Raw genomic sequence first — 25,628 nt, 5'->3', positions numbered from 1 at the left:
CACGTCGTCTACACAACTTGTGCTCGTCGCCGGAGAATAATAGGATGGGAGGGGATCATAATTGCCTGCTTCACCGTTACTTTGGCGATGCTGATTCTAAAATTATTTGTCGAATATTTTCTTTAGTTGATGTTATGGATGTTCCTTCAATGTCAAAGTTGTAGAAACCTCCTCCCACATTATGGTTTCAAAAATAAATTCACTTTTTATCAACAATAGCAAAGCTGAAGTAGTCACTCTTTTTGTTGAGCTATCTACATAGTTTTAGTTTCTTTGCTGTTTCAGATATGAAATCTGACTCAATTTCTGGATTGACTTGACGTTTGGATTGAATCCAGTCAGATTTCAAAGTGTTTTTTTTTTTGTGTCCGAGTCGTGATATCTAGCTTGTCTAGATGGCTCATTTGGGTTGATTTTGGATCTATTTGATTTAGACGATTCAGATGAGTCACATTTAGAGAATGAGAAAAAACAAGCACCACCTAAACTACTTTAAGCTTGGATTCTTACCTCCCATATATCTGATTCAGAATGTGATTCAGAGGATCTATGTTGGTTCTCACAGTTGCTTTAAAAAGAGTTGAATCTTGTGGGACTACACTCAATTTAGATCTCAGATCTTGCAAGCCCATTTTTTACTTGTATCATGTCCATCAATCAAGATGCTTCCTTCTAAGGGTTCCACCATTCTAAATAGAATCGACTTTCCACTTCCTGTTCTTCTTCGCCCCGGGAGTGTACAAGTGATTCCTTTTAGATTATTTATTTGAGATTATTTATTTCCACGGTTCTGTTTATTGGGCACTCTAGTTTCGGTTTATAATCGTCAATCTCTAACAGAGCTTCACTTGTTTTCAACCTTAATAGGTACCATATCACCCAAGCTTGTTAAGCCATTTAGATTGAGGCCATATCTAGCCACTAGTCCTGCCAAACCTGATATTTTATCCATACATTAAGGATGTATAAAAATGATTGGGCTAAATCTTGACAAAAATGAGAAACCGAAGATGGTTATACGTAGATGAAACTTGAACTGGATTTGCAGATGAGAAGCTTACTACAGGAAATGGCTTCTCTTGGCTGCAAAGGTAACCAGAACGACGAAGAATACCATGTTAAAAGAAAGGTGTTGAATGGAAGAACAACTCCAAAACAGAATTAATCATCCCAAGGAAAAGACTTTGAGCAGTCTCATTTGAAGCAGTTCCAAGCAAAACAGCCACCCAAGCAATATGAACAGAAGAGCTTCTGATTTATGAAAGAGTCATATTGTAGCAAAACATCTTGCCAAGCTCTATATGCACAGAAGCCACATTTTCGACAAATTGATCAATCTGTTTAGTCATTTATTACCGCTGGGTATGTGATTCTTGATGCATTGTCACACACATGACACACCATACAGAATACAATTCCTCGTAATTGCATTACATTCACGCGCCAAAAACATGGAATAATCCCAAAAGGAAACTATCTAACCTACCTTTTGGGTTCCAAATTTGTATTAACAGATAGACAGGTAGTATAGGATATAGACAATGAGACGAAGACTCAATTTCAAACTAGAAATAAAATAGTGATTTTATCAATGACAAAACTAACTGCCAAATTTAATAACACAAATCTATGAACCATAATATACAAACTGCAAAGAGCATAAGTTCTGATATAACAGCCTCAACCTCTCGAATATAGTGGAAACGAACATTTTCATCATCATCAAAGAAATATGCAAATGTAACATAAAGATAAAACTATAAGAATGTATTTAGTAGAAAAAGAGAAAATACAAATCCGAGTATGAAAGCGAATGCCACTCGATCTCTTTTCCGTCGTTAATTTGCACCTCAGGATCTCATTTCATACCAACAAGAAGGTGACATACAGGCTTCGAGCAAACACAAGAATGTCGAGTCGGCAAAATAGATCTGCCTACCATTCGACTGAAACCCGAACCTAGAAAGAGAATACATTGTTTCACCTGGAAGCACAACTATTCAACAGTCTATCTCTAAGGAACGATCTAATAAATTTAGTCGGATATACATACATAGACAACTCTTGGGGCATCAAAATCGCTTTACCTCAGCCATTGTAGAACTCGATCAACCATGTCTTCTGTCAGTAAAAGATTACCCACTTTCTCTTCTACAATTCCCTGGCAATAAATATTTGTACTTTTCGGCTTCGTTTAACAGATGAACTGGAAGATGAACCGCTGAGAAAGAACGAGGAATGGGTCCTAACTTTCCTATGATTTCCTTGAATGTGTATTCTTCAGGAAGCATATCAAAAAGGTCAGCCCCTTCACATATTATATTCTGAATCCTTTGGGGATCTAAGTAATACTTGAATCTTACTCGATCATTGTGACTATAGGCTTTCATCTTAAATATGAAATCGCTAATATGACGAAAACAAAAACTGCAATGCCATCCTGCATCTGATAATATATCATCAGTCCGCCGATAATGTGCATATCTTGTTTTACCCGGCTTGTACTGATGAATTGAAGCTCTCCAACTATTGTTATCTAAAGGAAACTCAAAAGAATATAAGTAGTTTCTGAGCCGAAGATGGAGAACTTCAGGAATATTATCACACCATCTCAAGAGATTAATTGTATGACCACTTGGGATTTCATCAACATCAGACATTATCAACAAATCATCATCTGTTATACCTGCTATTCTAAGAAGCTGATCCAGTGCTACCCGTTGATAAGCTTCCTCAACGAATGGGTTCTCTCCTTTCTTAAACCTTCCTCCAATTGTCCCATAAGTTAACCTCGGCTCAACAAATTTAAACTGATCTCGATTGTTGGAGAAAAACAAAGGTTTGGGTATTCCTGTGAACGTCGAATTCACTTCAAGGAGAACAAACTGAGTAATATATGGGTATAGTTCTTTCCATCTAATGGTAAGGATATCGATCTCATTATTGAACAGAACAGCATCAAAAACACGTCTAGGGTATTCACGAACACTCCACCCATGAAGCTTGCAGAGATTTTCCATTGATACATTTTCGTGGTAATAATGGGGGATCTCATTAAACGGTTTTGGTGGTTTGTCCCATAAAGGTCGAAGAAATGATGTAACATGACCATGAACAAATACACCTATAGCACAAGTCGGAATAATAACGAATAGAATGATGTAAACTCTGAAATCCAAACCTCTTAATAAACATCTAAGCTTCGACATGCTTGATGCCAATACATTTACACCCTGCAAACATAAAATGAATTTTCTTAGATACCCAGATTGGAATAAGCATAAATCTGTGAACAAAAGAAACTACAAATAACTCAGAATTGAATTTTGTCATGTATAGGATAAAAACTAGGGTATCATTAAGCTGTTCGAACACGAAAAAGAATCAAAATTTCAGGAAAAAGTTGAACTTTTTTGTATAATTGTGTTGTAAACTTGCAACAATAAGCAAATCTTCATATACCCAGGTTATAACCTAATCTGAAAACTTCATAAATTGGTTCAGACAGTACAAATCTCAAACACAGAAGATAAATCTAGCAATTAGTATTTCAGAATACAAATTGGGGAAGAACAACAAAATCAGCAAAATAAATGTTCCATCAGAGGAAGTAATTAGGGTTTTGGACTATAGAGTAGTAATAATCATCAACACAAGCACATCTAGAAGAAAACAAATCAAAACCCAAATTTCAATATAGAAATTAATACCTTAAATTGAATCAATCAAGCAAAGCAAAACAATTTAAAATGAAATTCCCCAAATCATAAAAACTATAAATGATAGAAAAAAAAAATTTACCTGGCCACAAACATCTTCACATAAATCATCTGTCTTCTTATACCCAACTTCCATCATCATAAATACCTAATTTAAATCTTCTTCCACTTACGTTTCTTTTTCCTTTTTTGTTCTTCAATCCACAACTTTCTCTCTCTCTCACTCTGTCTATCTTCTATTCTTCTTTCTCTCTCTACAAACAATAGACTGCAAATAATAAAACTTTATAAATGAGAGACGAAGATTGAAGAGAAAGATCGACGACCCAAAACAAGTTCTGCCAGAAATTGGATTGGATTGGATTGGATTGAAGAAGAAACCCTAAAAAGACGCGGTGATCTTCAGCCACGCTGTTTCCAGTCTGTCTCGTTTCTTTACCCAACCTCAAAACGGCAATTATAGCCGTTTGGTCTTTCCTCCTTTCTCTTTAATTAGAACCGTTATTTTGCAAGTCAAAATAACATTGTAACAGTGTTATTTTGCAAGTCAAAAAACCATATATAAGGAGAGAACCAAAAAAACGTGTTTTGTAAAATAGTAGTAATAGAATAAATTATATGAAATTATATTGAAAAAATAAATAAATATTATTTCATTTTTTTTTATTTCATTATGATTGTCCTTTTTATAAATTACTGTTCCAAATGGTATATTAGAAATATTATTCTAATTCAAAATAACTTAATAGGACTTAACATTAGAATATAAAACAATAGCGAATATGAGTTGGTAAAAAGTTTTACGTAAATAAAATATCCGAAATCTTCTTAAACTTCTTAAGCATAGTTAATTTTAGAGTCGGCCAAGTTTATTGAACAGGTCAATGTCAATGACAAGACCTTGAATTTGTAAGATATTATTTGCTTTATTTTTATTTTGTGTGGTGTTCAAATAAAATTTTATAAGAAGACGTGATCTTTTAGATGAAAAATTTAATTTGACTCTTTCAAATTTGAATCATCCCACTTATTCTACATATTAATCAAAAATATAATTCAATGAGACAGCACTAGGTGGGACAAACATCTTGAAATCTATCTCGAGTAAATTAAGACTTCAAATGGAATTCAAATCTGGTTTGAAAAAGACAAACACTACGTAGGTAATTTTCTCATTCATTCTTCTAATTTGTCTTTTAATTCACTCTCCCCGTTAAAGAATAAAAGTTAGAGACAGATTTTTGGGCTTTAGGTCCTTTTGGATAGCCTTAAGGACAAATATATATGACCTTTAGGACTCAAATTAGACAGATGAGGTTCATTCAATTTATGGGTCTCTTTTTATGACAATATGCCTAGACTAACTTTATTACTCAAAAATTGTCAAAGATATGTTGTGTTTATCCGTCTCCAACTGACTTATAAAGCATTCAGGAACTACGACCAATACTTTTCGCGTAACATAGTTGTTCCCCAAAATTTTATGTGCTAATAAATGTGTGACCTTATTCGCGTTACGAGGATAAAAAGAGCGACAATCCTTCAAAAATTGCAATGTATCTCTAATATCGACTATTGTTGGTTTAGTCCTCCAAGATATATCATCTTCCGACCCTGAACACGCCAATACCACATTCATAGCGACACCTTCAACAATGCATGTGTATTGATGTAAATCCTTAGCTAGCTTTGCAGCTAAACCAATTGCCTTTGCTTCAGCTTCTATGTCGATGAGGAACATGCAGATTGCACCCAAGCCATTACAAAATCTCTCTTGAATTTCTACAAACCGCGATTAGTTTGTCTTGTCCATTGATATCCAACATCAAAATCAATTTTCAATCCCTCCCTACCAAGATGTTGCCAATTTGGGTTGTCCCCTGCTTCTTGGTCATCTTCTATATTCACTTCTTTGTTATCTTCGAACTCCATTATTTAATCTAACAACAACCAGTATGATTTGCCGACTACAGTGTGATTGTTTACAAAGTTAAATTTGTTTCTTGCCTTCCATAAATAACAAGCGACCCATATCTTTAGCTCAATTACATTTTCTTCTTTACTATCCGATAACCAGCCACATAATCTATCAACAAAAGTCGTACCTCCTTCCAATCTCAATTCTAAAGGTGGACAAATCTATATTTCTCGTGGCATACGACATGTTTGAGTATAAGATCGATATCTTTGTCTTCTTCTTTACGATAAGCACTGAGACATATTATTTGCGCTTGAATATCGAACTTAAGTATAAATAAAGTAGAGACAAAATTATTTGGGCTTTAGGCCCCTTAGGCAGGGTCGTGTTTGGGGTGTGTGAGCGAGGCACCACCACCAGTCCCCCAAACACAAGGGGCCCACTTCTTTTAGAAGTCTATGCTTATAATACTTAAAGATATCTAATTTATTCAAAGCTGAGAACTAGCTTCGTTAGTAAGTGATCTAGCATTCACCACAGATGTGGGTTCGACTCCCCCAACCCACACTTTTATTCGTTTTTTTTGTGGGATCTATAGACGCCCCTAGCGATTTTGTTTGGTGTCGCTTTGGGTACAAAATTCTATGTAATTGGGTGCCTAAAACAGCTACAAGGGGAATTTTATAGGTTCCAATTTTTTTTTGAGAAATCAATTACTATCTACTTTAGTCATTAAAAGGCATTGATAAATAATCAAGATAGAATTAAAAATCTATTTGTTGACCGGTAATTGTGAATTCTTACACTAGATAAAAAACGATTTTTTTTTCGTACAAGTACTTTCTTCAAAATATTATTGTATTCATTTATGGTTTCATACTTTCATCTACCGACTGATAAATTATCTTAGATTTGTTCATTTTTTTGTAATTTCGCACAGGGCCCATATTCAAATTCCGACAAGCCCCATTGATTCTTAGTCACGACCATGCCCTTAGGGCAAGTCCAATGTAGGTGTTCGGGCTCCCAATTTTGGGAGCCCCTGAATTGTGGGAGCCCCTGATATTTCTCAACTCCAACATCGGGCTCCTAACAGGAGCTCCCAAATCTAAATTTTGAATAGTTGTAATTAAAATTCATTAAAATTAATTAAGAATTCAATAAATAATTAAAATTCATACATAATTAAAACAACTAAAGTAAAACTTTAAAATATTTTAAAACTAATCTAAATCTCATTCATCCAGTCTGCCATCAATTTTCTATGAACAACATGTTCGGGAAACATGTTTGAAGTATCTTCGTTCATCAATTCAACCCCAATTTGCATCCGTAGATTTTCTTCTTTTTAGCGTTGAACGACTATATTTTTGTTTTGAACAACTAAATTTTCTCTTTGCACATCTATATTTTTGTTTTGCACATTTTATGGACTCTAGCAGAAGTTTATCTCTAGCCTCATGATTCGCGGTTCTCTCTTTCCAAAACTCAGACATTATAGAACTTTCACCACTTTTGGCTTTATTCTAGCCTGCTTGCTTGTTTTTCTTCCAAGTGGTCTTTGTTGGATTGTAGAGGGAGATCATTCGTCTGGGTCCAAAGAAGGTTTTCTTTTGTTTGACGAATATTGAGATAAGTTTGATGACCATTTGGGATGGTCTTTCAAAATTTTATAACGATGTTCGAACTTAAAAGTTTTGTCGTCATTGTTTCGTTTAGACAATTCATTTGCGGCCTCCAACTGCAAAATTATAAATAAAAATGTTTTGTTTATAATTTTGTCAAAAATAAAAAATAATGTTGTAAATATAAAAAATGTAAATGAAGAGTAATTAGCCGATCATTATCATTTTCTCTGCTTTGTGGGTTCCTTCGCAACAATGTCAAATGACCGCAAAACTTCGAGCATTGCTTGTTAATCTCGCTCCAACGACATTTAAGACCCTTCAGAGCCCGATTTTGGTTTGTAAGCTCGTTGAAGTGTTCGGAAATCTTGTTCCAAAAAGTACCCGATCTTTGATCATTTCTAATAATCGCATCGGTGGTGATATGTAAATAACCAATAACGAGCACATTATCATCTACATGACTATAACGCTCAGCGAAAATCGATGAGTTCGGCGTTTCATTAAAATCAAAAGTTTCTTCGTCCCATCATTCAATAAACCAACATCCTCACAATTATTCATCATGTCTAAAAAACTTTTATTATTATTAATCCAGAGTTTGGACTATCCATTGAAGAGAGAAATAGAGATAATTGATAGATAGAAAGAGAGATATAATTGAGATAGAGAGATGGAGATAATTAATTGAGAGAGAGGTAGTGATTTGTATTGGCGGAGCCCCCATCCCAAACTCCCAAATGGGAACCCGACTGGGTGGGGCTCCCGGGTTGGACGCCCAGGGGGCTGGGATTCCCAAATTTGAATTGGGAGCCCCAACCCCACTGGCGGATCCACTATGAGACTAACGGTGTTTGTAGTCCCTGCTCACTTCATGAAATGGTAAGTTTGGAAAAGAATTTTGAGAATCTTGCCCCTTGAATTAATTAATTATAGAGTTATTTCTTTTTTGGCCTCTATTTTGTGACCAACTTTCTTTTTGACCCTTTGTTTTTCGTAAATTCAAATTTAGTCCCCTTTTGTTAACACCGTTAGTTAACTTTGTTTATTAATTTTTTTGTTTCCATAATTACCCTTCTTATAAAAGACATTTCTTAATTCAAAATTGGCTCCCTTTCAAATAAGGGTTGATTCCCAAAAGGTTCTAATCTATTTAGAACAAACTAGGGGGGCCAAAACGAAATTCATTTTAAAAAATTTAAACAAATAAAAGACACCTCATCTCTCTCTCTCTCCTCCACATCATCTCTCGCCACCTCATCATCTTCCCTAGCGAAGGTCGCCGGCCGACCAAATATTTCGGCAACCTTCAAAATTTTAAAAAAAGTCAATCTTCTTTTTTCTTCTTCTCTCTCTTCTTTTTTTTCTTCTCTTTCTCTCTCTTTTTCTTTCGCCTCTCTACTAACTCTCTTATTATATCTCCGACAAGGGGAGGAGCCCCTTCACCGGAATAACCAGACTATAAAGGTTTTAAACCCAGACCTTCAAGGTCTGGTTACTCTGACGAAGGGGCTCCTCCCCTTCACGATATATAAAGAGAATGACTAAGGAGGGGAAAGAGAGAAAGAGAGAGAGAAACATAAGAAGAAAAAGAAGAGATTAAATTTTTTTTTTGAAGTTTGAAGGTCGCCAGAATATTTGGCCGGCCAGCGACCTTCGTCGGAGAAGATGACGAGATGGCGACATATGATGTGGAGGAAAGGTGATGAAATGGATGAGAGAGAAAGAGAGATGAGGAATCTTTGTTTTGTTTAAGTTTTTTTAATTGAATTCCATTTTGACCCCCTAGTTTGTTCTAAATAAATTTGAATTATTTAGAAATTAACCCATATTTAAAAAAGGGTCGTTGGGTATATAGACCAAAATAATGTTAAAAAAAGGTTTATGATCCAATCTTCCCAAAATATGGATATTTAGTCATTTTACATTATGGACATAAAAACCCTCACTTTCTAAACACATTGCCGTCAATGTCCCACGCTCAAATTTCGCGTGGAGATTTATTAGCAAAAATTATGGAGATTTATTAGAAAAAAAATGGATAGAAACAAATCACAATTTCTCTCTCCTCTAAACAGATCTGGAAATCAAATTTTCTCTTTCCTATTATCCGAATCAATCAGAAACCAAAATTCGAACAAAAAATTATGAAGATTTATTAGCAAAAAATATGGAGATTTATTAGAAAAAAAATGGATAGAAACAAATCATAATTTCTCTCTCCTCTAACAGATTTGGAAATCAAATTTTCTCTTTCCTATATCCGAATCAATCAGAAACCAAAATCCTAACCAAAACGAAACGTCATCACCACGGATATTTCCAAATCAATTTTCTCTCTCTTCTTTACAGATTTAGAAACCAAATCAATTTTCTCTATCTTACTACGTAAATTTTTTTTCGATTCAAATCAATTTTCTCTCACTTAACTTTCAGATTTGGAAATAGTATATTTTCTGGGATCAATTTAGCGTGATTTGGGGGTTAATATACAAAACATATATATCACTTTCTCTCACTTAACTTTCAGATTTAGAAATCGTATATTTTTTTGGGAACATTAAAGCAGCATTTTTTTTCGTTTTTACTCATACATAAATACACATCGAATACAAATTATGAAACAAATACGTAAATTATGTATTATTTATGAAGAGGAAACCATCATTTGTCAAATATGCAACATAATTTATCAAATGTATGTGGGTCTTGTTTAATAAATTACACATAATTTCTTTTACATTACACATCGTTTACATTCTGTTACAAAAAAACGTACAAAATCTTTTCTGATTCAAAAATGGTGCCCATCCATCTCCATTAGTTTCGTTGACTTACTTTGATTTGATGATTCTCTTTGAAATTCCATCTGGTGTATCAAATCTACACACATAAATACACATACATTAAAGAAAATAAATCCTATATTGTATTATAAACTACATATACAGTTCCGTAAATTATGTATAATGTTTGTCAAATTTTGACAATATTTGAAGGTTTTGTGTAGTTTGGTAAACTTAAGAAGGCTACTGTTTTGGGTGAAAAGTACACGTAATGGTAAATAAATAATACATAATTTATGTGCAATTATACGTAAATTATATACATAATGGTAAGCACATGAAGATATACATAAATTATATATACTTTATTGCAAATTACACGAGATTTGATAGTAAAGCGAAGTATTTCTACTAATGAAATGAGTATTGTTTTGGTGTTAAAGCACGGGTAATGTTCTATAAATTATCCATAATTTATGGGCATTAATATAATAATTCCTGTATTCCTGATAAAGTATATAATTTATTATAAAATACATATAACATATTCTCAATTTGAAAAACATCGTACAAAAGATGTTTGCGTAATTTAGTATAAATTATGATAATTTACGATAAAGTATGTACTGTAAATTCTGTTATGAGTAACCGTACGAAAGAACAAATGTTTCATAAATCCGTACGGATTGAAAACCAGATCTGAAGAAAAAAAATGTGAATATCATGAAGCTTAAACTACAAATCTAAAGATATCTGATATGATGATTGATTGCAATAATGACAAATTCGAGTTGAAGGATTAAACATCAAGATCAAAAACATAAATGAAATTTTAAAAGAGAGAAAGAAAATAAACATCAAACATTCAATTGTTTCTACGAATTAGTACAAAAAATCTTTGAAACTTATACTCAGAATCATATATAATCAACTTTAGAAAGAGAATTTGTTATAATAAACTGAAACATAATATAAAATCGTCTAAAACAGAAAGTGTTTTACCTCATTAACGATGAAGAAGATGATTTCAGCAGCTCTAATGAAGATGAAACAATGGAGGTTTCTATTGCTGCTATAATGCAGATGAAACAATGGAGGTTTGTACTGCTGCTGGTGAGTTTAATAGATGTTTATTGGAGCTTTCGTTTTTAGAGAGATAGAAAGTTTCCAGATTTCAGTTAGGGAATATATTGAAGATGGAATTTACTTTGAATTTAAACGTGGTTGGAGAGAGAATGTGGAGATAAAAATGGTAAAAAGATATTTTGGATTTTAGAATGTAAATCAGATTTTATATATAAAGAAGGTTAGTGTAGGTATTATAAATTAATATGTAATCTAGGGATTTGTGTTTTCTCTCTAGATGAGACCAAATGGACTAGATATCCATTTCTATTATTTTTTTGGTTTTGAAACCCTTTATAGGATTAGAGATGACTATATCTGCCATTAGGACCCGTTTTTTGGGATGTAAGCCCAAAAGTTCTTTAAAAACGGGTTAATTTTGAATTAAGAAATCTCTTTTATAAGAAGGGCAATTATGGAAACAAAAAAAATTAATCAACAAAGTTTACTAACGGTGTTAACAAAAAGAAGTCAAATTTGAATTTACGAAAAATGGGGGGCCAAAAAGTAAGTTGGTCAGAAAGTAGGGGGCCAAAAAAAATAAATAACTCTTAATTACATTTATGTAGTGTAAGAGATTAAGTTGGTTACCTTAGCTCATTTGGCAAAGTTAATGTTTTTCTTATTTGAGGGGTATGGTTCAATGCTTGCCCAACCCAAGGTTTTTTTTCTAATTTATACTGGTTAAGAATGTAGTAAGATTTATCAGAATTGTTTTTTAATAAATCGACTTCTGGATCTTCTCATGAGAGAGAGCCAAGATACTTTGATTTATTACGTTTTAGCAAACATGGTCGTATGTTTGTTTATGTCGTACATGATGCTAATTTGAATTAGTGAATATTTTTTCGTTATTTGTATGATTAACACATTAATATAATTAGTATTATTTATTCAATAAATTTGATTGATTGATACGAGTTGATTTTCTATTACGATGAATTGACGAAACAATAGCTGGTCCAATAACTGCTTCAGCGGCGGCAATAACTATAACAAAAAACGAGAAAATGTCGCCTTTTAATTGGCGACTATCAAATAAATCAGAAAATGTTACGAAATTGATATTAACGACATTCAGTATAAGCTCAAGACACATAAGTGCTCCAACCATATTTCTACTTGTGATCAATCCATAAATACCGATAGAAAATAAATAGGCACTCAAAACAAGTTCATGTTCAAGCATCATTAATCAAATCCTCATCAATCTGGATTCATTTCATTTCAATATGAACAACAATTAAGCCTTGGTCGGTTTGATTGACTCGAATATAACAAGTACAAAACAAAGAATGTAGTAAGCAGTGGCGAAGTCAGAAAATTTTTGTTGAGGGGGCACGCTTTAGTGACTATAAATAAAAATTTTGTACACTGAAAAAATTATACTAGAAATTTTAGGGTTAAAAATGAAATGGGATGTTATATGGACACAAACGAAATTACAAATCTACTTATTTATAACCAACTCATTCGTATATATTTATCTCTTTCCTTGCCTTTTGTCCCTCTCATACTCTTTCCTTTAATTTGGCGCTCTATCTTTATTTCGACAATATCTCCCTCCATCCATTTGTTTGGATCATTGTTCATATTGCTGGCAAAGGGGTTCCTTCGAAATTGTTCATCGTGTATTCATTTTTTGTTGCAGGCTAATAAAATCTTGGTCTAAAGAGTTGGACTTTATGTAGGTCAAAGACAGATGTTGTTTTGGGTTTCTAAAACGATGTCAATTATGTAACTTCCAAGTGAGATAAAAGGATTCTCAACAAAAAAAAAAAGTGAGATAAAGGGTTGGTTAGGAAGAAGTAACAAGTGGGCTTGTGTTTAGTTGTGTAGGTATATGGACTTCTTTAATTTGTTGTACGGGCAGAAGATCTCATTTGTTACATAAGAGGAGCCCTAAGTTTCTCATTTGGGTGTGTGGGGGCACGGCCCTTCACAGGCCCTCACATAGCACCGCCCTGGTAGTAAGTAGCGTTGAGGACTTCAAATTATAGACAGTTTACTGTGAATAATTTTTTTTTGAGAAATTGATTACGATCTACGTTAGTCGTTACAAGGCATTGATAAATCACGAAGATGTGATGAGCACGATAACCGCGTAATTTAAACCATAATAAAAGAGGCCTAAAGCTTCTAAAAAAAGGCCTAAAGCCCGACAAATATATTAAGTATATTATTTACTTTATATATTGGCTAAATTATATGGGATAAATCTTGATGGCAAACTTCTTTCATCGTTTTCATAAAAAAAAAAGCTACTTCTTCCGAGACTCGATTCCACGACCTCATGGACTTAAGAGAGGTGTCCAACTGTTGCACCAAAGGATGGTGAACGCGAACATATCGTCTTAAATTCCTTATATTAACTTAGCCACACCCCTAGATGTACTTCCTGAATCCGCCAATACCCAACCCCCAACGTTGAAAATGTCCTTAAAGTGGCCTTAAGGACAAATATATATACGGTCTTTAGGACTCAAATCAGACAAATGATGTTCATTAACTTTATGAGTCTTGATGTATCTTTGTATTATCTCTTCATAACATATCTACATCTTGTAATGATCATTCTTGTATCCAAGGGCGGAGCCAGGAATTGAAGTCGGCCCTGGCTAGCTGAAATTGTCGTACTTTTTCTTTTAGTTGTGACTCCTATGCCCTCGCAAAATCATTTTCTGAGACCATCTTTTGATGATAATTGTCTATTTTTATACCATTATTGTCATATATATATATATATATATATATATATATATATATATATATATATATATATATCATAATTATCCAAATCAAAATTGCACTTGAGGTTCCTTCCGTATAAAAATGAAGTTTTGATTGCTGGAAGTTATTTTCAAGAGTTGACAATGATTTTGGAGGAAGTGTAAGTCTTCTGATGGTGGGTATTGTAGTTATGTTCATGTGTTTTAGGTTGGAATAATCTGTTTCAACAAAAAAAAAAGGTTGGAATAACCTAGGCCGGCGCTTTGGGGAAAGCTAAATAGTTTCCGGGGTATGAAATTTTAAAGGGAATATGTAAAATTTTGAAAATTTCCCGGAGAAACATATTTTATGGGGAATATGTTTCAAAATAAAAATAAAAAACTCTCCACCTCACCTCTCTCCTCAATCTCATCTTCTATCTCTGCCACCTCGTCATCTTCGCCGACGAAGGTCGCCGGCCGGTCAATTTTCGGGCCGGCGACATTCAAAAAAAAAATCTCTCTCCTCTCTCTAAAAAAAAAATCTCTCTCCTCTCTCTATATATTTTTTATGTTTTAAGACCTAGATCTGATCTGCTCTTCAAGAACAGACCAGATCTAGGTCTGTTCGTGAGGAACAAACCAGATCTAGGTCTTTTATCGTGAGGAACAAACCAGATCTTGGTCTGTTCTTCACGAACAGACCATGAAAGGTCTATTCGTGAGGAACAGATATGTTCCTCACGAACAGAACAGACCAGATCTAGATCTTAAAATAATTTATTTTTTTAGAGAGAGAGAGAGGAGAGAGAAATAATTTTTTTTTTTTTTTAAGTTTGAAGGTCGTCGGCCGGTCAATTGCCGGTAAAGATGATGAGGTGAGGTGGAGAGAGAGAGAGGTGAGGTGGGGATTCCCTTTTTATTTTTCCCCTAACAATTTACAAAATAAAATTGTCAAACAAAATTGACCAATTTTTGACCAATTCTTCACACCCCGGAAACTATTTAGCTTTCCCCAAAGCGCCGGCCATAATCTATAGTCTACTCTAAAACAGAATGAACCAAGAAAATTCCTAAAATACCACTACTACCACAGAGAAATTACAAAAACTACCCTGGTTGTTTCCTAAAATACCACCACTACAACAAAGAAATTACAAAAACTACTTGCTTGTATCCATTTTCTAGAAAAAAGTCCAATAACAAATATAAACCCAATAAATACCTAACGGTCAACAAAAAATAAAAAATATCTAAGGGCTGATTAAGTATTGGCAAGTTCAACAAAAAAAAAAAGTATTGGCAACTCGGTCAAGTCAATTTACTGAGTCAAAATTGCTAGTCGACACACTCAAGTGGAGATTTTTTGTTGTCAATATACGTCTCACGCTTACAAATATGGCTAGTTGGCACATGTCCTTGTTTTTTTTGTGATATTGTTTCTTGGTGCATGTCCTTGTCAAAATTTAATTTTTCGTTGCAAGTAGTTTATACTTTCAACAAAAAAAAATAGTTAATAGATATATGTACCTGTCAACTTTAAAAGATGGTTTTATGAAGTAAAATCCAATATCCTAACTCAAAAAAAAAATGGTTGGAGTCATTATGGATAACCCCGCCTCGACATAAAAGTCTCATATTTTGAATTTTGTATGTAATTTCTACAAAATAATTATATTTTAAATAAATTTAGGACATGATATGAGTGTTAGTTTAGTGATAAAGTTTTAGTTTTTGTACAAGAAGTCGATGATTCGAAATCTCTTCTAAACATTATTATGAATTTTATCAAACAAGTACTGTATAAATTCTAAATTTAAACTCCGCGTGGAACTACCCAAATATCTATGCCGACCCTAATAGGGCAAAATCCCATCACCTTCGTGGAAGATGCTACTCTGAATTGGATATTTGTTTTCCACCAAAACAACAAATGGGTCACATTGTGTCGTACCCATTATATGGCGGGGCACATGATAGTGGAATATTATAGTTTCTTCATTTGGAAGAATAGAGTGGCCTTTCTTTTGTATAATCCATTTCAATTTCAATAATTTAAATTTGACCTATTTTGATCATGTATATAATATAATAGTTATTTGAGATTGTTTCACCAACAAACTTTTGGTTGAAATTTATTTTATGTTAAATTAAATAGGTTTTAACCTGACCGAATCATCCATCTATTATCAGAAGCATGGAAGGCACTAATCATATAAAAGAATGTTTATTTTGAACTCTGACTTTAGTCAATTGACAATATGTCTGAGTTAAATTTTACATATAGGTTTGAGAAAAGCACAAACAAACATGACATTAATTTAACTTGAATCAATGGGCACCAAAATTGTAAGCCCTCAGACGTTGAGGACTTACAATACAATATTAATATATAACATGAAGATTAAGAGAGCGCATACACCAAAAATGTCATCTTTGACGCTGTTGGTCGTTTAAAAAAAATATATAATATAACATGGAGGGGAAAATTAGCAAGCTGTCATTTATTAATCAATTCCCAAATCTCGTATTTCTTAATTTTAACCCAATAATCTTGTATAAAAAAATTCTAAAATAAAATTTGGGCCAAATTCCATCTCAGGCCAAGATAATTGGTTTAAGATGACACAGGGGAGAATGTGAGATGACATACGAAAAAATAACATACTATTAATGGTAGTATGCTAATTCATGATGTGCTATTAAAATATTAAATTTATAAAGAGAAAGACAATCTTAAAAATGAATATGATTGTTTTGATCAGGGATAGCGGCGAAGCCAAAAAAACTTTTGAATGGGGGCACTTTTCTGTTATAGTTAATGAAAGAATTTCATAGTATCATGTTAGAATCAAAAAGCAAATTCTCAACTTCTTTATAATTTAGATATTCCTTGGTAATTTTGACGTACAAGTAGCAATCCCTAGTTTTCTCATCATATTGTTCGTGGATTTTTCTAACTGGATCCCCAAAAATATTAAAATAAAAAACAAAGAGAGGGAGATGAAGAAATAGTGTTGACGATTAAGATGAAAAGATAGTGGAGATGATCAGGGCCGTGCCTGGGAATTTAAGGGCCCAGTGCGAAATTTGAATCTAGGCCTTTATGAAAAAAAAAACTACAAACAAAATTTGGACAAGCTATAATTTCTTTGTTAAGATGTATTCTTTCTTTATACAAGATATAATTTAAAATCTAAAAGTAGATTTTCGAGTGTAACATTTGGTATCATGATTTTCACATACATACCTTCGAATTTTTTTTTTACAAATTTTAGACATCTATTTCTAAAAGTACTTCAAAAGATGAAAGAAATGCACCCAAATACATAACAAAATGTAAAAAAAAAAATAAGTGTAACAAAGTAAAAAATAAAGAGTCAATTAGCAATGTACAAGGAACCTTAATTACAAAATTAGCTAAAGGAGTAAATTTAATTTTGCTGCCAGTGGGTGTCCAATCCTCGCCAAACGGATGGAATGAGAAACTTCCAACCATCCCAACTAACATATGGTTTTGTACACATCTTTTTCTTTATTTTATATACAGTAGGTATTAGGATATTATTGCAAACGGGCCCTTGTCGGTGGGGGGCCCTGTGCGGCCGCCCTGCCGGCACGGGCCCAAGCACGGCCCTGGAATTGATGAAAAGGAAGTGTTCGTAATGGAATAAAACACGAAGATAAGTTTTCTTTCTATAACATGTTTACTATGACAAATGTGTAGAAAAGATAACTTCAAAGTCCAAATTACAAGTTGCCGAAAAATCGGACAAAATTGAAATTAAGGGGGGTCTTTAGGAAATTCATTTTCTCTACGAGGCCATTTTAATCGGTTCGTCACTTTGATGAGGTCAAAATTGAGTTAGCTCAATTAATAAGAACCAATTTTAAGCATAACACGCCATTTATAAGATATTTTTAGTAACCAAACAATATTTTCATTTAATGCAAGTATCAGAAACTCTAGAAAAAATGTGTAAATAGTACAAATTTTAGACAGAGAGGTAATGTGTGTGGAACTCGGTCTAGAGACCGTAGTAATATAACTCAAGCGTTTCACCACCTAAGCTAGGAAAGAATTCTGCCTAGGAAACGGAAATATATATACATAATATAGTGAGAAGTGGAGTATAACATAAATGAGTCACATTAGAGTCGTGGGGGCACGTACCCCCACAGACCCCTATGTACACTCACCCGTCATTAAGAGAAACAAAATTTTGTGAAATTACACAACAAATGAGCCTTCAATAGACGACCTATTTAATACTATAAATGGATAAACAAATTCGTCCGAAAATTCGAATTAATCTTGTTACATGTACCAGTTATTTTACTACAGAGAAATTACAAATGAAACTTAATCAGCTTACGATACGCTATATCTCTTTCTTGATTAGGTCTCTCATTCTTTGTGAAAATGATATTAATGATGAACTAACAATAATATCTTACCACTAATATATAATTGAAATGTTTGATAACAAAACTGGTTTAGGAATAAAAACAATTTGTCTTGAGTTTAAAAAACAATAGGATTTTTGTCATAATGCATTACGATTGTTTGTAATACATTATGACTGCTCATAAAATTTTTTTCAAAAATGGGATGATGTATAATACATGTTACGACCAATCTTAATGCATTATTGGGATCGACGACATTTCACGGAATTACATAATTTCACAAGCGGATGAGTAATACAGTCGGAGAAACATTAGTTCTTGAATTTTCCATCAATTATATAACTTTTTATCCCAATATCTTTGTCTAAAATTCCAGTTAGTAAAACAAATAAAGAGAGATTTTATAGGAAATGTCCAAAATGTTAAACACAATCTCCCTAAAACCAATTCCTAATTTGGTTAAAGGCAATAAAACAGGAAGATATTGGTTTTAGGAAGATATTGGTTTTAGGGAGATTTTATAGGAAATGTCCATAAGTTTTTCCTTCCAAATACCCCATAGAAACAAAAAACTTATACAAGACATTTGGTATAAATAATGGGAACTTTAATTAATTAAGTAAATAATTTTTTGTGTATAATTTGTAATTAATAAGTTCATACTATATCAATTGCCTTAAACATATGATAAGAATGAAATATGTTCACAACTATTCTAAAGATACTCATACTCTGTTAAAAAAAACATACAACTACTATTTTTTTTTCTTGTTGAAAGGATACAACTACATGTAGTTAACTATACTATATTTTTATCTCATAAAAAAAAACTATACTATATTTCAACAACAACAAAAAAATTATTTCATCAAAAAAAAAATGTAGGTAATTATACTTGTGGTGGCATATAATCAAGAACTAATTCCTATTTAGCCCCCTACTTTGTGAACAACTTTCTTTATGACCTCTTATTTTCTCTTAATTCAAATATGACCCCCTATTTTGAAGTAAATGTCCTAATTGCCCTTTCTATCTTTATTTTTTCAAAATAAAATAAAAAAGAAAACTTCAATTCCACCTCATTTCCCTCTCCCCTACACATATCTCTTCACGTCACCTCTCTCTCTCCAACTCACCTCTCTTCTCCGAAGAAGGTCGCCGGCCGAAAAATTAAGAGAAAATAAGGTGAGTTGGAGAGAGAGAGAGAGGTGAGTTGGAGAGAGAGGTGAGTTGGAGAGAGAGAGAGAGAGGTGAGTTGGAGAGAGAGGTGAGTTGGAGAGAGAGAGGTGACGTGGAGAGATATGTGTGGGGAGAGGGAAATGAGGTGGAATTGAATTTTTATTTTATTTTATTTTGAAAAAATAAATATATAAAGGGAAGTTAGGACATTTACTTCAAAATATGAGACCATATTTGAATTTACAGAAAATAAGGAGTCATAAAAGAAGCTGGTCACAAAGTAGGGGGCCAAATACGAATTAACTCTATAATCAATAAATAACCGATTTTACAACTCCATTGACACGTGACCTATGAGTTTTTGGAGTGCAAACTAGGTAGGGCCCCCGGGGCAAGACATCTAGGTTTATGAGAAAATGGTGCCTAACTGCCTATGTCCCAATCTGTCCTGAGTAATTGGCCACAAAGAATGTTGAATATTTCCTTACACATGCCTTGGAATACTTTCTATTGTCCAAAAAAGTCTTTGGATATTCGACAGCTCAAACGTAACTTGTCCCATAAAATATAGATGATTAGTTTAATCACTTTTAAAACTCAACTGACTAACTTATTTCTTATAAATTAATAATTATTCCGTTAAGTACGCTGACAACATCATGTTCTAATATGACCGTTGATCGTGTCTCGTAGTCTATTCAAAGTTTGAAAGCACAAGTGTAATATGATAAAGAATAATTACTTGCACTAGTATATCATTAATATGAGTTAGTATTTGATAAACAATTTAAATATAATTAATTCTACATTTTGGGATCACTTACAACAACAATATTTTTGTACAGTATTTGTCTTCTCCGAAGAACAACTAGCGGCAATTGTTATGGTTACAATAAATAAAGGGATGTTTCATTCAACAACGAACGGCTGGTACGGCTAGTTAGTTAATAAAAGAAATTCTTATTAAAAGATGTAATGTGATTGAAAAATGATTAAACATGTAAATTAATTTTTTTTGGATTTTAAATTGAAAAAGGATACTTAATAAGTTCATCAATTCCACCTTTTTATGCTACTTTTCTATTACAACAATACAAAACTCACAAGAATATTTTGTTTTCTTTAATAGTATAATATGCCTCTTTGTTATTAAAAAATATAAGTATAAATTTATATTTATTATTCCGGTTTAGAAAAACAAAAATATGTCAAAACTCCCTATAAACTTTTTGTTTCACAGAAAAAAATCACTCAATTTTCGTAGTCTTCGGCTCTCTCTGGGTATTGCAAGAGCTATGCAACACTTTGCAATAGTTTACACAAACTTTGCAACACCTTGCAGAGAATTTTGCAAAAAATATTAAGTTTTTAATCAGACAAAATACTATAAATTTTAGATTTTAACAAAAAAATATATACAAATTTTGAATTTGTAACAAAAAAAATAAATCCTACCTTATCTTTTTAACTTAAAAATTTAAAGTTGAATCTTTCCGTCTAATTTCGTGTTTAAATAACGGTAAGAAGTTAAACCACCAAAACTAAATAGATCGTATTATCTTTAATCTTTTCTTGATTCTAGTTTCTTTACCAGTCCTCCATCCTCCTCTCATTTTCTCACTTCTTCATCTACAATTCTTTCTGGGAGTGTCAAAAGTGTCCTGTTTCTGTTAAGGTCGTCACTTTTCCTCCAACCCTCCTAAAAACGGTCTTGTAAAGGCGTCTTTAACACTTTTGGGAGGCACCTTTAACACTTTTCGGAGATGCTTTCAGGCTTTACCACTGCCAAACAAGAAGGCCTAATCAAGCCGAAAGCCAATGTGGATGGTCTGATTTCCACCTAAATTTCTCCCTCTATAAGATACTTGGGTGAACTCAAGTCGCCCACCTCGGGTTTCCACTGTAAAATGGAAAACTCATTATGGGGGTAAGAGCGAGACGAGTGGGCGGACTTGTCAAGTTTCTCAATTCAATCTTCACTCCCAAGATACAACAAAGCTCTTCTTTGTCATGACTCATGATATTGCCCAATGGTGTCTCCAAGTTTTGGGCAAGGACTGGGCTCACTAGAGAGTCCTTATAATATACCATCTCTAAGTCTTTAACCACAAAGATTGGAAGAATTTGATTTCTAAATAATCCAGAAATCAGTTTCATTAAGATGAGGTAATTAAACACTCACCAATAATCATTACAAGAACAAGATCCATCTTTAAAATGATGAAATCGGTTACGATCTCTCACAACAATTTCTCTACTAAAAACCTTTGAAATCATCTTGGTTGCGTTATGACAGTCAGTACATACTCTAAGGTTCTTCGATATCCTAATCGTGGTTCCAGGTGAAGTTCTTATAAGACCAAAAGCAATAGCTAACTTCTCACTATGGTGAGAAACAGATGATTCCTTGTCGTCTTCCTCTGCGTCTAATCTTGCCTCTGCTGTGTTTGGAACATATCCCGCTGACTTTATTTTTCTCATCATATTCTCAACTGCATCATAAATCATGGCTGATTCAGGATGAGCACTATCTTCTGCAAAAAACTCGTGAAGTCCACCTTCGATCTCGATTGAACTACACCCGGGTGTTTTCTTGATTCCTTTCTCTTTCATCTCACTTCTTACTTTCATTGCATCTTCCCACCTACCAACCGATGCATAAATATTCGATAAAAGTATATGATCTCCACTATGAGTTGGTTCTAGTTTAATTAATTGTCTTAATGATTCTTCACCGATCTTAACGTTCTTGTGAACTCGACATGAAGCTAATAATGTTCTCCAAACAATGGCATTTGGTTTTATTGGCATGTTCTTTATGAACTCATGAGCTTCTTCAATCAGCCCACCTCTACCAAGAATATCAACCATACATCCATAATGTTCAATCCTCGGTTCAATACCGAAATCTCTTGTCATACTAATGAAAAATTCTCGACCTTCTTTGATCAAACCTCCATGACTACAAGCAGAGAGAACTCCAATGAAAGTCACGTCGTTCGGTTCAACGTTCTTTCTTCTCATCGAAGAGAAGAATTCAAGAGCTTTTCTTCCTTGTCCATTACTAGCAAGTCCTTGAATTAAAACAGTCCAAGACATGACATTTTTCACAGGCATCTTCTTGAACACTTCTAATGAACTCTCTATCTCTCCACATTTCGCATAAAAATCCATTAGGGCAGTGCCTAGAGTAACTGTAAGTTTCATCTTCTTCTTCTTCACAAAGAAATGAACCCATTTTCCAGTTTCGTAAGCACCCATAACTGCACAAGAAGAAAGAACACTAACCATGGTTATCTCATTAGGTTCGACGTTTCCCATTTGCATCTCATGAAACAAATCCAATGCTTCTCGACACCGACTAGCTTGACTATAACCAGAGATCATGGCACTCCAAGCAACTACATCTTTTTTAGGCAAATTGTTAAACAAACTCCGAGCAATATCAACTTTCCCACATTTTGCATACATATCTATAAGGGAAGTGATCAAATTCAAGTGCATTGTTAAACCCTTTTCGAGAATATACTCATTTAACCACTCTCCTAATTTCAAATTCCCCAATCTTCCACAAGCTGTTAAAACACTAATCATGGTAACCTCATCAAACCCAACGTTAGATTTCAACATCTCATTAAACAATTCAACAACTTCTTCCCAATAAGAACTCTTTGAGTAACCTGAAAACATTGAATTCCAAGTAATTATTCCTCTTTCAGACATTTCATCAAACACATGACGAGCAACTTCAACTTTTCCACAATTTGCATACATATGGATCAAAGTATTCTGAACAAACCCATGTGATCCAAACCCAAATTTCACAATCTGGGATTGAATTTGTTCACCTTCTTTTAAAGCATGTACTCTAGAACAAGCTTTCAAAGCACAAGAAAATGTGAATTTATCTGGTTCTACTGATTTCTCACGCATTTGTCTGAAGAGTAAGATTGCTTTTTCAGGGTTTTGATTCAAGGTGAACCCTCTTATCAAAATGTTATAAGCGGCGGGTTGAGGATCTTCAAGTTGATTGAAAATGGCTAGGGCATAATCCATACTACCAGGGAGGACAATTGCAGAAGATTCGAGGAGGTTTTCGACAATGGTGGGATTGTTGAAGAGAAGACCAGTTTTGACGACATGGGCATGTATTTGATTGAGGTCTTTTGTGGTTTTGCATTGATGGAGGATTAGGGTTTTAGGGTTTTGGGGGAATTCAGAGATTGGAGTTGCTGTGATAGGTAGGGTTTTGGCGGGGAAAAAGGAGAGTGCACCAGCCATTGTGGTGTGAGTTATCGTTGGAAAGGCTACCTCCTTATAACATGACTGATGGAGGCACAATAGGCTTAAATCCACCTTTCCTCTGGCTTAAAACAGGGCTCTAGGTGCCGAGCTGACTTCTGCAGACCTCCCTATTATGTTTCTGAGACTAAATCAGAGTTCAGAGGCATAGCTGATTTGGATTTACCTCTTTGCTTGTTTCGAGACAGGCGCAGGGTTGAAGGTGCGTATGAGACTTATGTTGACTTCCCAATAATCTCTCTACTTATAGATCGGGTGACAGAGCTCATTTGCCTATATTGTCCCAACGGATACAGAGTTCTCTAGATGAAATCTATAAACCTACTAATTTCGATATCACTAAGTTTATACTCACATCTATAGTCGAACTCGCGTATCCTTTGTATATATTTTTGTCCATGGAAGCAAAAAAGATAAATACCGATAAATTATGCTAAACATGCCCGGTAACATCTTAAATTTTGACTACATTAAATAAAACAAACCCATATATCTCAAATAATCATATAGACTTGCATTAAAATGGAAGAAGAAAAAGTAAAGATAAAAAGAAAACTTGCACAACTGAAATGCATCAAGTTTTGTATTGTGCTTCTAGTCTTCTAGATATACTTTTTGTAATATGTGAAATCAACAAATTATACAAGAAAAGAACTTAATTAAACTCAAAGTCAAACATTTTGGGGCGAGCTGAAATAATTTGAGGCTAGTCCTGCAAAATAAGAGTTGTGAGTATAATATTTACTGGCAACAAAAAGAACTAGATAAGGTAAAGCTCTCACCGGGAAACTAATGAAAATGTTGACGATCCAATTCTCTCCTTCATATCCTTTCAACAACGTTGTAAGAATCCGAAATGTTGGTAAATGAGATATTCCACCTCTAACAACCACATAATGATGCAAGGTTGGGCTAGATCAGTAACTCTAGTATCGAATGACATCCAACTATTTTCTGAAGTTTGTCGTTGGCGACTCATATAGTAATGGGCAGTCAGATACTTCGACGGATGTAAGTTTGGGTAAGATTGGTAACTTAGATATTGATTGACATTTAGATATCTTCAAGGATGTAAGGTTGGGTAAGATCGGTAACTCATATATTGTTGGAATCGGAGCCTATTTTGGCTCGAGCCGACTCGTCAAACTCAGAAACGGAATGCGCCATTGCGTTCGTCTCGTCGAGCTCTACAATTTAGAGCCAAGAATCACTCAAATCCGATTCCGGATGAATGAGAAATTCAAGGTTAAAGTTTGAACGAAGAACGGTTGAAATAGGTACTAAATTGTCAAAGAGGACAAGTCAAGTTGGGGGGCATTCGCGCGAAGAGAACGCGCTCAGATCTGGACGGTGGGCGTTCTTTCCGCGGGATTGCGCGAGATCTGACGGTCGTGAAATTGAGTGGGCGGGATAGATGCGGGCCGGGCGCAGAAGCGTTGGATCCTCGCGGATCCAACGGTCCGCGCTGATCCCGTGGCGGGCAAAGCACGGGATCTCACCGGATCATCATCTAACGGCCGAGATTCTTCTCGGGCGGGCATCTCGCGGGCACGCGCGAACGCATCTGACGGCCAGCGTTCTGTCCGCGTTTTCAAGCGCGATCTGATGGCCCAAGATGAACCGACCCTCTTATATTCAGTTATAGCCCCCTGGTTCCGAACAGTTGTGTTCTTTAACCCAAAAGACACTATACACCTATTCAATTCCTATATAAATCCATCAAACCCACTTCATTTTTCATCAATTCAATTCATTCTCTTCTTCTCTTCCCTTCTAACAATTAGAGGTTCTGGTTAGCCTAGAATATCTAATTAAAGAAGTATTTTCTAGAGGTTCTGGTTAGACTAGAATATCTG

At 34.1% G+C, this 25,628-nt stretch overlaps 1 protein-coding gene and 1 pseudogene across 2 annotated transcripts; both read right to left on the bottom strand.

Annotated features, from left to right (window-relative positions):
• Positions 1–1,558: 1,558 nt before the first annotated feature.
• On the bottom strand, positions 1,559–4,250 carry LOC147547598 (uncharacterized). Its single transcript, XM_086667531.1, has 2 exons — positions 3,802–4,250; positions 1,559–3,233 (listed from the first exon to the last, which is right to left on the bottom strand). Exons 1-2 carry the CDS (start codon positions 3,859–3,861, stop codon positions 2,136–2,138), a joined length of 1,158 nt encoding a protein of 385 aa, XP_086523657.1. The 5' UTR covers positions 3,862–4,250; the 3' UTR covers positions 1,559–2,135.
• A 17,334-nt stretch (positions 4,251–21,584) lies between these two features.
• LOC147547597 (pentatricopeptide repeat-containing protein At1g08070, chloroplastic pseudogene) lies at positions 21,585–24,109 on the bottom strand (annotated as a pseudogene). The gene has a single exon (XR_015238214.1). The product of XR_015238214.1 is annotated as a pentatricopeptide repeat-containing protein At1g08070, chloroplastic pseudogene (transcript).
• Positions 24,110–25,628: the final 1,519 nt, after the last annotated feature.

This window comes from Eschscholzia californica, unplaced genomic scaffold (genome assembly GCF_041429995.1).
Source record: "Eschscholzia californica isolate CP2 unplaced genomic scaffold, dmEscCali1.0.p SCAF_3, whole genome shotgun sequence".
Classification (NCBI taxonomy): Eukaryota; Viridiplantae; Streptophyta; class Magnoliopsida; order Ranunculales; family Papaveraceae; genus Eschscholzia; species Eschscholzia californica.
The sequence above is the reverse complement of the archived record's forward strand: the minus strand, read 5'-3'. Positions and strand labels throughout refer to the sequence as shown.